The sequence below is a fragment of the Ostrinia nubilalis genome, chromosome 10, assembly GCF_963855985.1.
Source record: "Ostrinia nubilalis chromosome 10, ilOstNubi1.1, whole genome shotgun sequence".
In the NCBI taxonomy this organism is placed as follows: Eukaryota; Metazoa; Arthropoda; class Insecta; order Lepidoptera; family Crambidae; genus Ostrinia; species Ostrinia nubilalis.
Genome location: NC_087097.1, coordinates 15,402,463 through 15,415,523, shown reverse-complemented (window position 1 = coordinate 15,415,523; position 13,061 = coordinate 15,402,463). Strand labels below are relative to the sequence as shown.

General features: G+C 41.5%; 1 protein-coding gene across 1 annotated transcript in view; it reads left to right on the top strand.

The window, feature by feature from the left end:
- Positions 1 to 11,269, top strand: part of LOC135075472 (amyloid protein-binding protein 2) — a 63,938-nt gene extending 52,669 nt beyond the window's left edge. The window contains exons 14-18 of the mRNA XM_063969911.1: positions 193 to 298; positions 6,090 to 6,232; positions 7,636 to 7,801; positions 8,963 to 9,091; positions 10,988 to 11,269. Coding sequence (XP_063825981.1) covers positions 193 to 298; positions 6,090 to 6,232; positions 7,636 to 7,801; positions 8,963 to 9,091; positions 10,988 to 11,094 — 651 coding nt within the window. The 3' untranslated portion in view covers positions 11,095 to 11,269. The remainder of the gene's footprint in view (positions 1 to 192; positions 299 to 6,089; positions 6,233 to 7,635; positions 7,802 to 8,962; positions 9,092 to 10,987) is intronic.
- The last annotated feature ends 1,792 nt before the right edge of the window (positions 11,270 to 13,061 follow it).

The window sequence follows — 13,061 nt, the reverse complement described above, 5'->3', positions numbered from 1 at the left end:
CCATCTTTCTTTGAATCTCCCAAGTCCCAACATTTCTCTACACTCCTTGTAACGTGCAAGAAATAAAGCTATTTTATATTATTTTGCATGCCGAAAGGTGAAAGATAGCCACTTCAACTCGTGTAACCCCGTGTATGTAAAGTTAAACTCATGTTCGCAGCTAACAATGATTTGAATTTTTTTTTCATCCAGAACCTGGTGCCCCCCGACCACCTGCTGCTGGCTTCAGCGAAGCGCGTGAAGGCGCTTATCCTGGAGGAGATCGCGCTCGACACGCCCGCCGGGCAGGACCTCAGCGGTATGCACCAGCGGCTACGCTCGCGGGTCCGGCCCTTGCATATTTACCGCAAGCGCTGCCGATATAACTAGACCTTTGAACCCTAGAACTAATTTACTAAGAGCCACTTAGCACCCTAAAACTAATTTACTAAGAGCCATTTTGAACCCTAAAACTAGTTTATTAAGAGCCATTTTGAACCCTAAAACTAATCTACTAAGAGCCACTTTGAACCCTAAAACTAATTTACTAAGAGCCACTTTGAACCCTAAAACGAATTTACTAAGAGCCACTTAGCACCCTAAACCTAGTGTGGTAAAAGCCACTTTGAAACCTAAACCTAGTGTGGTAAGAGCCACTTTGAACCCTAAAACTAATTTACTAAGAGCCACTTTCAACTGCCATTCCTCCCACTAACTGACGATACACCGACTCATTTTGAACCTTAAAGCTAGCTTACTAACGACCCGTTTCAAATGATCGCGCTCGACACGCCCGCCGGGCAGGACCTCAGCGGTATGCACCAGCGCCTGCGATCGCGCGTGCGACCCTTGCATATTTACCGCAAGCGCTGCCGATACAACTAGACCTTAAAGCTAGCTAGCTAAGAGCCACTTTCAACTACCATTCCTCCCCAAACTAATGCCGATAGAACCAGACCCATTTTCGACTTTAAAACTAGCTAGATAAGGGTCAGTTTCACCCGTATTAACTATGATCGCGCGCGACACGCCCGCCGGGCAGGACCTCAGCGGTATGCACCAGCGCCTGCGATCGCGGGTCCGGCCCTTGCACATCTACCGCAAGCGCTGCCGATATAATTAGATTTCTACGCTCATTTAGAACCCTAAAGCTAGTTTACTAAGAGCCACTTTCAACTACCATTCCCCTTACTAACTAATGCCAATAGAACCAGACCCATTTTCGACTTTAAAACTAGCTAGATAAGGGTCAGTTTCACCCGTATTAACGATAATCACGCCCGCCGGGCAGGACCTCAGCGGTATGCACCAGCGCCTCCGATCGCGCGTGCGACCCTTGCATATTTACCGCAAGCGCTGCCGATACAACTAGACCTTTGAACCCTAGAACTAATTTACTAAGAGCCACTTAGCACCCTAAAACTAGTTTATTAAGAGCCACTTTGAACCCTAAAACTAATTTACTAAGAGCCACTTTGAACCCTAAAACTAATTTACTAAGAGCCACTTTCAACTGCCATTCCTCCCCAAACTAATGCCGATAGAACCAGACCCATTTTCGACTTTAAAACTAGCTAGCTAAGAGCCAGTTTCACCCGTATTAACTATGATCGCACTCGACACGCCCGCCGGGCAGGACCTCAGCGGTATGCACCAGCGCCTGCGATCGCGCGTGCGACCCTTGCATATTTACCGCAAGCGCTGCCGATATAATTAGACCCATTTTGAGCCTTGAGGCTAGTCTACTAAGAGCCACTTTGAACCCTTAAAATAATTTACTAAGAGCCACTTTAAACCCTAAAACTAATTTACTAAGAGCCACTTTAAACCCTAAAACTAATTTACTAAGAGCCACTTAGCACCCTAAAACTAATTTACTAAGAGCCATTTTGAACCCTAAAGCTAGTTTACTAAGAGCCATTTTGAACCCTAAAACTAGTTTACTAAGAGCCACTTTTAACCGCTATTCCTCCCACTAACTAATGACGATACACCTAGACTCATTTTGAACCTTAAAGCTAGCTTACTAACGACCCGTTTCAAATGATCGCGCTCGACACGCCCGCCGGACAGGACCTCAGCGGTATGCACCAGCGCCTCCGATCGCGGGTCCGGCCCTTGCATATTTACCGCAAGCGCTGCCGATACAATTAGACCTTTGAACTCTAGAACTAATTTACTAAGAGCCACTTTGAACCCTAAAACGAATTTACTAAGAGCCACTTTGAACCCTAAAACTAATTTACTAAGAGCCATTTTGAACCCTAAAGCTAGTTTACTAAGATCCACTTTGAACCCTAAAACTAATTTACTAAGAGCCACTTTGAACCCTAAAACTAATTTACTAAGAGCCATTTTGAACCCTAAAACTAGTTTACTAAGAGCCATTTTGAACCCTAAAACTAGTTTACTAAGAGCCATTTTGAACCCTAAAACTTGTGTATTAAGAGCCACTTTGAACCCTAAAACTAGTTTATTAAGAGCCACTTTGAACCCTAAAACTAATTTACTAAGAGCCACTTTGAATCCTAAACCTAGTGTGGTACGAGCCACTTTGAACCCTAAAACTAATTTACTAAGAGCCACTTTGAACCCTAAACCTAGTGTGGTAAGAGCCACTTTGAACCCTAAAACTAATTTACTAAGAGCCACTTTGAACCCTAAACCTAGTGTGGTAAGAGCCACTTTGAACCCTAAAACTAATTTACTAAAAGCCACTTTGAACCCTAAACCTAGTGTGGTAAGAGCCACTTTGAACCCTAAAGCTAGTTTACTAAGAGCCATTTTCAACCGCCATTCCTCCCACTAACTGATGACGATACACCTAGACTCATTTTGAACCTTAAAGCTAGCTTACTAAAGACCACGTTTAAACTATGATAGGCCAGGACCACAGCGGTATGCACCAGCGCCTGCGATATAATTAGACCCATTTTGAGCCTTGAAACTAGTCTACTAAGAGCCATTTTGAACCCTAAAACTAGTTTATTAAGAGCCACTTTGAACCTTAAAACTAATTTACTAAGAGCCACTTTGAACCCTAAACCTAGTGTGGTCAAAGCCACTTTGAACCCTAAAGCTAGTTTACTAAGAGTCACTTTGAACCTTAAAGCTAGTTTACTAAGAGCCACTTTCAACCACCATTCCCCCTACTAACTGATGTCGGTACAACTAGACCCATTTTAAACCTTAAACTTGGCTTAAAAGACCCGTTTAAACTATGATAGACCAGAACCTCAGCGGTAGGAACATGCAGCGCCTTCGCTCGCGCGTCCGCCCCTTGCATATTTACTGAAAGCGCTGCCGATACAGCTAGATTTCTAGGCTCATTTTGAACCCTAAAGCTAGCTTATTAGCGCCCACTTTGATCGCCCTTATAATACTCGCCAATACCGCAAACGTTGCCACTACAAGATCCATTTCTAACCTTAAAGCCAGCTTACTAACGACCAGTTTCACCCGTTTAAACTATGATTGCTCGTAATGGCGCTCTTCTTGGAGGAAATCGCTGTGTGTGTAGTATTGGCGGTTGAAAGTGGCTTAAGAGCCACAAATAATGCCGATACAACTAGACTCACTTCTAATCTTAAAGTTAACTGGCTAAGGGCCACTTTAACCGCCTTAAAGGTAGACTTTTAAGGTCCTAAATGGCAACAAGTGTTGCTACTTACTAACGTCCGATTTTGAACTTTAAAACCATCTCGTTAAGGCTCTCTGAACGCTGTTTACAGCCATACCCGTGCCCCCACCTATTAGTGTTGCCAAGAGCTGTTCATAATTAAGTTCTAGACTTATAAGTCATTATAATGAAGAACGGAGTAGACCGTTTACCAAATGAAAATAAAATCTATCTAGACTGATAGTATTAATCTAGGAATAAAAGTCACGCCGCAACTGTGGGATAGGCTAAGAAAATTTTAAATAATCTAAGGTAAAAATAGTCTAAAAAATGAATAAAAATTAAGAAACTGACCAATTTAACTGATAAGATCGAAAGGTGTCTACTAATAACTAGTGATGCGTATTCGTAATTATTATTTCACCGAATACAAATATTCGTATTCGCCGAATAGTAGACATTTACCGAATATTCGTATTCGGTGAAATAATAATTACGAATACGAATACCTACTTTTTTAAAATTGTGTCTCACACGTGTGTGTCTCCGAACACTCTAGCCACAACGATACGACGAGAAAACCCCGGTCAGTATGTAACAAGTAGTAAGTTCTCTGGAATTTGACAGTCAATAGCAGGTCGATTGTACAAGTATTATTTTGTTTTGTGATTAGTTAAAAAGTACAGCGATACAATGACAAAAAAAATGCCATTTGTAAATGTTAATTACTCAAACATCAACCACAATAAAAAGAGTTAAATTTATGAGTATTTCATGATAATGTAGAGATATTCGTATTCGCCGAATATTAGATTTAATATTCGTATTCGTAAAAGCAGTATTCGTTGCATCACTACTAATAACTCATATAATAGACACCTTTCGACCTAAATTATAATTTGACTAGTCTTATCTATTTTTGACATTAAACTAGAAATAGTTACAATAAAAAAAAATTTTAAAAAAAAATGTAATTAAGTTCTTACCAAATAAAAAATAAAAGTAAGTAAATTGTCAGAAACACTGTAGAAGCACAAAATAGATAGGAGCAGAAGACAATCTACATACAAAGTGCGCTCGAGCAACGCACACATCGACAACGCTCAAAGACACATTGCCAATAATAGCAAACCAGTCTAAACCAATGCGAGCACAAATGCCGCCAACTTGAGACGCGCTTGTCTTCTGTGGGCTGAGTGTGAGAGCTAGTGAGCGTAAAAAATGTATGAAAATTTTAGTTTTTGATAGTTTCCCGCTAGGGCGGGATCCGTCATACATTTAATGTCATTTTTTGATGCGCTCACTAGTGAGCGCGTTTGAAAAAAACTCACACTCAGCCCTCTGTTACTATTTTGTAGTAGAAGTGTGACAATTTGATATTATTCTCTTATCGCTCATATTGAGCTAATCTGTGTTAATTTTAACTAGAATAATAAAAAATACTATAATTTCTAATAAAATTAATTTTACAAATCTTCTTTGTTCCTTGTAATATACTTTTCTTGCTATCCTTAATTCGCCTATCTTGGTTGCTTTATCATTTCATGTATTAATTTTTCGAGGTTAAAGTATGTGTGTGTATTACTGGTAAAAGATTAGCAAACGTATGATTTCGGTATATTGAAAGTTATGATTTTCCACTTTATTTAATTAATTTAGAGTGCACTTCTATTCACAAAGTTTGTCAATAGATGTGCAATCTAAATATTCAATTCGACTAAAACTTAATCTAATTCATGTGTAAACGAATTAACATTTTCACCAACGTTACGGAAAAAAATTAAGATCCGTAAGTCTGAAATACATTTGGCGCTTGCTTTTTAACAAATAAGCATGCAATTAAAATCAAAATGCATCCCGCAGTTTGTGCGACTCACTTTGGTTGTCATTGAACTCGCAATTTTTCGTTCTTTTGCTTTTTTATTTTATTAAGGAATGTGCTGTTTTTTTACGATAATAGTTATAGTACGAAACAACTTGGAAATAATTCAAATAATCGGGAGAGGTGCCATGTCAGCGATGAAGCGGTAGGACTGCCGTATTTACACTCATCAGGTTGGCACCACTGTCACAATAAGATCTTATCACGACTCGACAGTGACGGTCACTACAAACTAAGCTGAGTCTGTCGAAGGGGTGTCAAGTGAAGTGACATTAAAGGTCTGTCACGGTAAAATCTGTAGCAGTTTTTGTGACGTCAAAGGTCAGCGAGACCAATGTGCTCCAGAATTTATCGTGGCAGCCCTATTCAGTCATATCACTTGTCACTCTCTATTGCCGTACCGCAGTAACTTCCTCAGTTAAACGCTATACTTAAAATGAGCGCAAATACGGTAGCCCTTATACTGCCGCCGCACCACAGAGATTTATGCTTCATTTCGTTTAGAACCTACATAGTCAAGTATCAATTCAGTTGTTTCGTACTATATCTTTTCACAATCGCTATTCACATCAATATTTCGTCTCGACGGTTGATCATACGCTTGTACAGAACCGAGCCTGCTGGAGGAGTCGGAGGCTCTCCACAAGGCGGCTCTGCGGCTGTCCATGATGGCCTTCGGCGAGAACAACGTGCAGACCGCCAAGCACTACGGCAACCTCGGCCGTCTCTACCAGAGCATGCAGAAGTTCCAGGTGAGCCCATAGTCGAGTAGAGTTCATAATAAATCAAATCAAACTCACACAAATCAGCACTTGCCAAATGTTTGTCTCGAAGCGCTGGTAGGGCAAAAAAAGAATGAGACATGTATAGGTTCCTTAAGAGCATTTGACGATTTGCAAGTACTAATTTAATTAGTCTAAACAAATAAAGAAGATTTAGATTTTTTTGATTTTCAAATATTTATTTGCATTTAGCCGTGTGGTGATGGCAGAGTAGAATACATTTGTCAGTTTTGTCACCAACCCATACTCTTCCCGCGGGTGTTGTAAGAGGCGACTTAGGGACTACACATCTAACCGAGAAAGGGCAGCAGCGTTCTCTGACAAACACCAATCTTTTAAACTGCGATCTCCAACCCGCCTGCCAAGCGTGGAGATTATGGCAAAACCCTCCACTATAGTCGAAGAGGCTCATGGTCCAGCAGCATAGACTGTAAAGGGCTGATCAATCAATCAATCAAGGATGATGATGATTTATTTGCATTAAACAAATTTGTGAGTGTTATTACATTTTGTCAGTTGTAGTTATTTATGCCTATTTAGCCATCTTAAATGTATAGCAAGCAAATTCTACATTTTTTTCCTACATAATCTCAGCCACAGGACGTCCACTGCTAAAAATAGGCCACCCCGAGGATCTCCTCATTCCTGATTAGATTACTGAAAAAAACACCGAACATAACTATCCATAACACACTGTGCAATTTTGACCCTGTACAATAGGCCACATTTCAGAACCACATATTTTTGGTAACACACTGGTTTTAGACTTTCGTCTTTAGGCACAAGAATTTTGGACGAAAAATGTGTATGGTACAAAAGACGCCAAGCAGCAACAGTCTATTGCACTGCACCATACTATACATTTTTTCGTAACAGACGAATAGTGCTTTTCAAGGCGCCCTGCTCGTTTAGGGGAACTACCCTAAAAATGTATTTTTCAAAATTTTATTCTACCACTTTGTCGGCGTGATTAATATACCTCCACAAAATTACAGCTCCCTGGTACCAATAGTTTCCAAGAAAAACCTCGGACAGACAGACAGAAATACCGAAACTATAAGGGTTCCTAGTCAAGACTACGGAACCCTAAAAAGGCGACAAATAGACCAATAGTGTCGGTGTCGAAGTGCCGAGTTTTACGTTATGACTTACATGGGGCTCTCATTGTCAAACGGGCAGGGTCTACCGTCCAATTATAACCTGACGCTTTAAACGCAACACATCACTCCAATAGGCCGAGGATGCGCGCCGCGATAAGCGGTTTAATCACGCCATTTTACCGATTTTGTCCACACATTTTGGCGTCGACAAAGTATATCACGACGCGCATCCTAGCTCGGCAGGCCTTCTTTAATCATTATTGTGTTCTCTAGGACGCGGAGACGATGCACCTGAAAGCCATCGCCATCAAGGAGGAGCTCCTCGGGCCGGAGGACTACGAGGTGGGGCTCAGCATCGGGCACCTGGCCTCGCTCTACAACTACCACATGAACATGCACGTCGCCGCCGAGACGCTCTACCTGCGATCCATCGCCATCAGTAAGTGTCGAGCCACCCTACACTTGCTGGTGGCTACATTCCTCCCAGTACCGTTTGCTTTACCGCGGCGGTATGTTAACGCGGATCAAGAAGTTCGTTCGTTCGTTCGTTTCAGCCGAAAGACGTCCACTGCTGGACAAAGGCCTCCCCCAAGGATTTCCACAAAGACCGGTCCTGCGCCGCTTGCATCCAGGTACCTCCCGCGACCTTCACCAGATCGTCGGTCCACCTAGTGGGAGGCCTGCCCACGCTACGTCTTCCAGCTCGTGGTCGCCACTCAAGAACTTTCCTGCCCCAACGGCCATCAGCTCTACGTGCTATGTGCCCCGCCCACTGCCACTTGATTTTAGCGATTCTGCGGGCTATGTCAGTCACTCTGGTTCTCCTGCGGATCTCCTCATTTCTGATTCGATCACGCAGGGAAACTCCGAGCATAGCCCGCTCCATCGTTCACGCTCCATGGATCAAGAAGTGCATTTATAGAAAAGTTAGTGCCTTATATCCTATATGTGCCGCAATCTAGAATTTGTGCCCAATAAGGTTTAGGAGTAATTGGAGAAAATAAGATTCCGCTGCGGTAATGCTTGAAAACGTGGTTACATTTACGCGCAGCGGCATGATTTTACTTATTAGCCTTAGCCAAATTTAAAGTAGCTTAAAAGGTAGTATATTTTGTGCCTTTCCTTGGTCAAGCAGCGGCATTTGTGCCCCCTTTAATTTTTGAGTAAGGGAGCAGTTTCGTAATGTTGAAAACATAATATTTATACGGGGTTCAAATATAGACCAAAACTAAAAAGACGGTCAAGTTTTTTTTTAAATGCATCAAGAAGAAGTTGCTGTCTGCATCACTGGTCCGATTTTTTTTAACTAAATAATATAATTTTGTTATTTTGGTAGTGTTCCTGTGGAGACCGCATGATTTGATTATGATAATGAGGGCTATCGTTTTTATACTTAACAGTTGGCACCCCTGGCGATTGACAGGACCTTACTCTACAGTGGCGCCATCTTGATGAGTGCAAATGCGATAGTCCTCCTACCACTTTCACGCTCACCAGTTGGTGCCACTGTCTTCGCTACTAGCAAGTGACAGGACCTTACTCTACAGTGGCGCTAACTGGTGAGCGCTAAAACGATAGCCCTCATTGTCTACGCTTGCAGGCCTGAAGCTGTTCGGCGAGCGGTACTCCGGGCTGGAGTACGACTACCGCGGGCTCGTCAACGTGTTCACGCAGCTCAAGCGCCACGAGCGCGCCGCGCACTACAGCCGCCTGCTGCAGCGCTGGCACGGTACGTGACACCCCCTTTTTTTTTTTTTTTGGGCAGGAAAATACTTTGCGTATACCCGCCGCCTCGGGGGAAGCGACGGGTTATGTGGGACTCCCTTGTCGGCTGGCAGCAATAGCGGCTGACACCCGACAAGTATACCCACTAAAAACCTGCGGTGCACCCTCTGCGTTTTACTGGCACGACGTGGGGTCCTACAGATTCAGACCACGCCGTGCCGACGCATGGCCCAGCCTTTGCCGGGCCTCCCGCGCTAAAGAGGGGGTCTGCCGGTACACTGGCAGACCCCCCCAGACAGAGTGGGACCATGCAATGTGGGTGATGGGCCCCCCGGCCTAACACCCACTGGTCTCACCTAGGGAGGCGGAAGGAGGCGAGCGAATCTCCTCCTTCTTCCCCCCGGCCGTCTGCGCCGGAGCGCGTGGGCTTCGGGATCTACTTCCCTAGCCCGTTCCGCGGTCTCCTTCTGCAGCATCACCTCTTCGCAGAAGGAGACTACGTGACACCCCTAGCGAGGGCTTGACGCAAACTGTAATTCGCATTACGTCACGAATTCTAAAATGGACATACTACAGGGTGTTAGGTAAATGGGTATATGAGCCGACACTAGCCCATGTTAACATGGTCATATAAATGGTATGGTGAAGTCAGAAATTTGATATCATCATTTTAATTTTTTAGAGGCTCACTAAATTGTGGTTATTGAAAAATTGTTTCTATAGTTTGAAAGATTTTATGGAGCATAAGGAATAGTTTTTTAATTTTAAGAGAAATGTGTATACACCTGTAATGGTAGGATTTGGCAATCTAACTTTATTATTGCAATAACTACTGCAAATGTAATGTACCCAAATTTATGCACAATAAATTATTTGATTTTTTTTTTAATTTTCATACAAAATTAATTTTATAAAATCCGATTTGTATGAAAAATAAAATAATCAAAATGAAGATATCAATTTTCTGACTTCACCATACCATTTATATGACCATGTTAACATGGGCTAGTGTCGGCTCATATACCCATTTACCTTACACCCTGTATACTCTGATAAAAGTTGTTTAACATTTTCAACCTGCAAGCTACGATAGCCGAACGGTGAAGGGGTCGGACTGGCCGACTCCGACTCGTGATCCGAGGAACGCAGGTTCGAATCCCGCCGCCGCTCGACTGTTGTGGTGAGCTCACTCGTGACAAGCATATTTAGCTAAGTACGAGGGACTAACGGAACTATTAGTAATTTGTGCAATAACAAATTATTACTAAATACATAATCTTAAAAAAAAAAGCTATAATTTCAAAAATTATAAGCTTTAACTTTTATCTGAGTGTGACCATTTTGCGAATAGGACGGTCTGAGTCAAATCCCCCTAGCACATGCTCATTTTGATCCGTAGGAGAACCAAAGCGACATTGCTCACGTAATTCCCGAACGTAAGTAATGTTCGGCGGAGCACATAGCTCGTAGATTTGATAGGTTATTGGGGCAGACTTTAGCTACCACAATACTTTACAGCTCGGTAAACCGACGATAAAGGGTACTTCGGTAAAGGACACGGGAAACATTAGATGCGGACGGCACTGCACCGAACATTGTGAAAATCCTTGGGGAAGACCTTTAGCCAGAAATGGTCGTTCTTTTATGATAGTTATTTAATTTTTAGCGTTAAGAGTCGTATCTCAAACTAATTTGAAAATTATAATTAATTTGAAAAAATCGAACTGCGTAAGGCGGGAATTGAACCCACGACCTTCGAACGAGTAGCTCAGTTGGAAGAGCAGTCGCCCGGCAAGCGGAAGGTCGTGGGTTCAATAGCCTTAGGCAGTTCGATTCTTTCAAGTTATTTATAATTTTTAAGTTCTTTTATGATGTTTACAATAAGTGTTTCCATTTGCAGAACTCCGTGAGCAATCCAAAGCGGAGCAGCAGCAGCCGGCGCTCGGCAACGAGCAGATCGTGCCGCTGTCGCTGCTGCGAGAGAAACTCTTCGGCGCCAACGACTGAGCGGACCGCAGCGGAGCGGACATGGGGCTTGACATCGGGGGAACCGTTCTAGGAACTTCGTCTAAAGCCCGGTCTGTGAGCACGTAGAATTATGTCCAATGACCCCAAGCTACCCATCCTTATCGCTCGCGCGTAATTATGTTGCTGTCGCGCTCGCACACTCACTGCGGGCGCCCGTCGCACAGTAATATAATTACGTGGGTAGCTTGGGGTCATTGGACAAAATTCTACGTGCTCACAGACCAGACTATAAGTAATCATTAAAATTTTGGAAAACTAGATTGACATTCTAAATTATTTCTTGAAAGGTCTAAGTCCAAGGGCTATTCGATTGAAAATTCTAAGGCTTTCAAAGTTTTTTCGAATTGTAAATACTTGTACTTTTACATAAAATAATCTAATTTTTGCAATCTCTTTTATTGATAATCGATTGTTTCTGAAGGCCTTTTTTCGCTGGAAGTTATGAACTTCCCCCAACGACAGATCTCTTAACGTTCATTCAAATTAATCATGGTAGAAAATAGGGTAGTTGGCGGTCTAGTCGATTGAGATTTTAAAAAGAGTATCAAAATGCGATCTCTTGATAGTAATGAAATTATAAAATATCTTGTATTATAAAATTATTGATTGTATGTGTTGCCATACATAAAACGTGGGGACCGAAAGTTATTATCATGATAAATGAAGCCCACTTCGAAAAATAACTGTGTTGTTGTCAACTACCCTATGAAAGAATTTTATTCTAGCTAGCAGGATTAATTGTCTTCAAATATAAATCCGATTGTATATGTTACGATTAATGTGATAAATTGAAAATTATTAATAATAACCGGTTATTATGAATAATTAACGACAGTCGCGGTAAAAGTGATAAATTAATCACATTTAACAGTGATTATTTGATAATTCAACCTTAGTACTAACAAATTTCATAAAAGAGAACAAAATCTTGTGTACGTGCTCATGTACAGCCAAACTTTTGAACGTTTTGATATCATATATTAATATAATTTGGCATAATGAGTTTGGAATGTTTCTTGCATAATATTACTTTTCCTTGATGCCTATAACATAATGTTTTGATTTAAAGTGAAAAATAGGTTAAGGTGCGGCGGGGGTGGCCCTTGGGCCACCCCTAAGCCGCCTATCTAGTTTTATACACACATAAATGACCTCATATTAATCACATTTACCAAATCATGCGGTAATTATTCATAATAACCGGCGATTATTCATAATTTTCACATTTATCACTTTGACCGTAACGTACACACGGCCACACTGTTAACTATCCATTTCCGTTTTGCTCTCGCTCTCATCAAATTGTGATTCTTTGCGATAGAACGAGACGACATGACCGGCAATGGGTACTAACACTGTTGCCACACTGTTGTACATCAAATAAGAGATAACTATGCGCAAATTGTAATAGTTTAATCTTATACTGTGTAATTTAATCGATGTTAACAGAGCACAAATTAGAATCGATAATGTAAGTCTTCTACTAGCATACATACAAGAATATTGTTTGTATTACTGTTTCAAACTTAATTCATCATGTTTTTATCTATCGAAGATTCTGTGGAAAATTATAAATAATTTAGAGGGCGAGAAAGTGCATGAATAACAAATGAAACTCGCACACCAAAAGATGTGTAATACATGAAATCAAAATCTTATATTTAACGTAAATTTTTAATATAGTTCAAACTTTTACGAATAAGTCCTTTAGAATGGTACCGAATTCTTTTTTTCCGTATGAAAGGTGTCCCTGTCCCATTTAGGACTTGTCTAACGATTACAATTCGATCATATATCCGCGATCGAACCTTCGTAGTATGTTCCTTAGCGTTACTTATGATGTATACTTTGTATAAAATTATTAGTTATAATGTTTTCGTTGCAGACGTGGCGAAATTATCGTGTGATGTGATGCGGCAATTCGTGTACATATTTATAAATTGTTT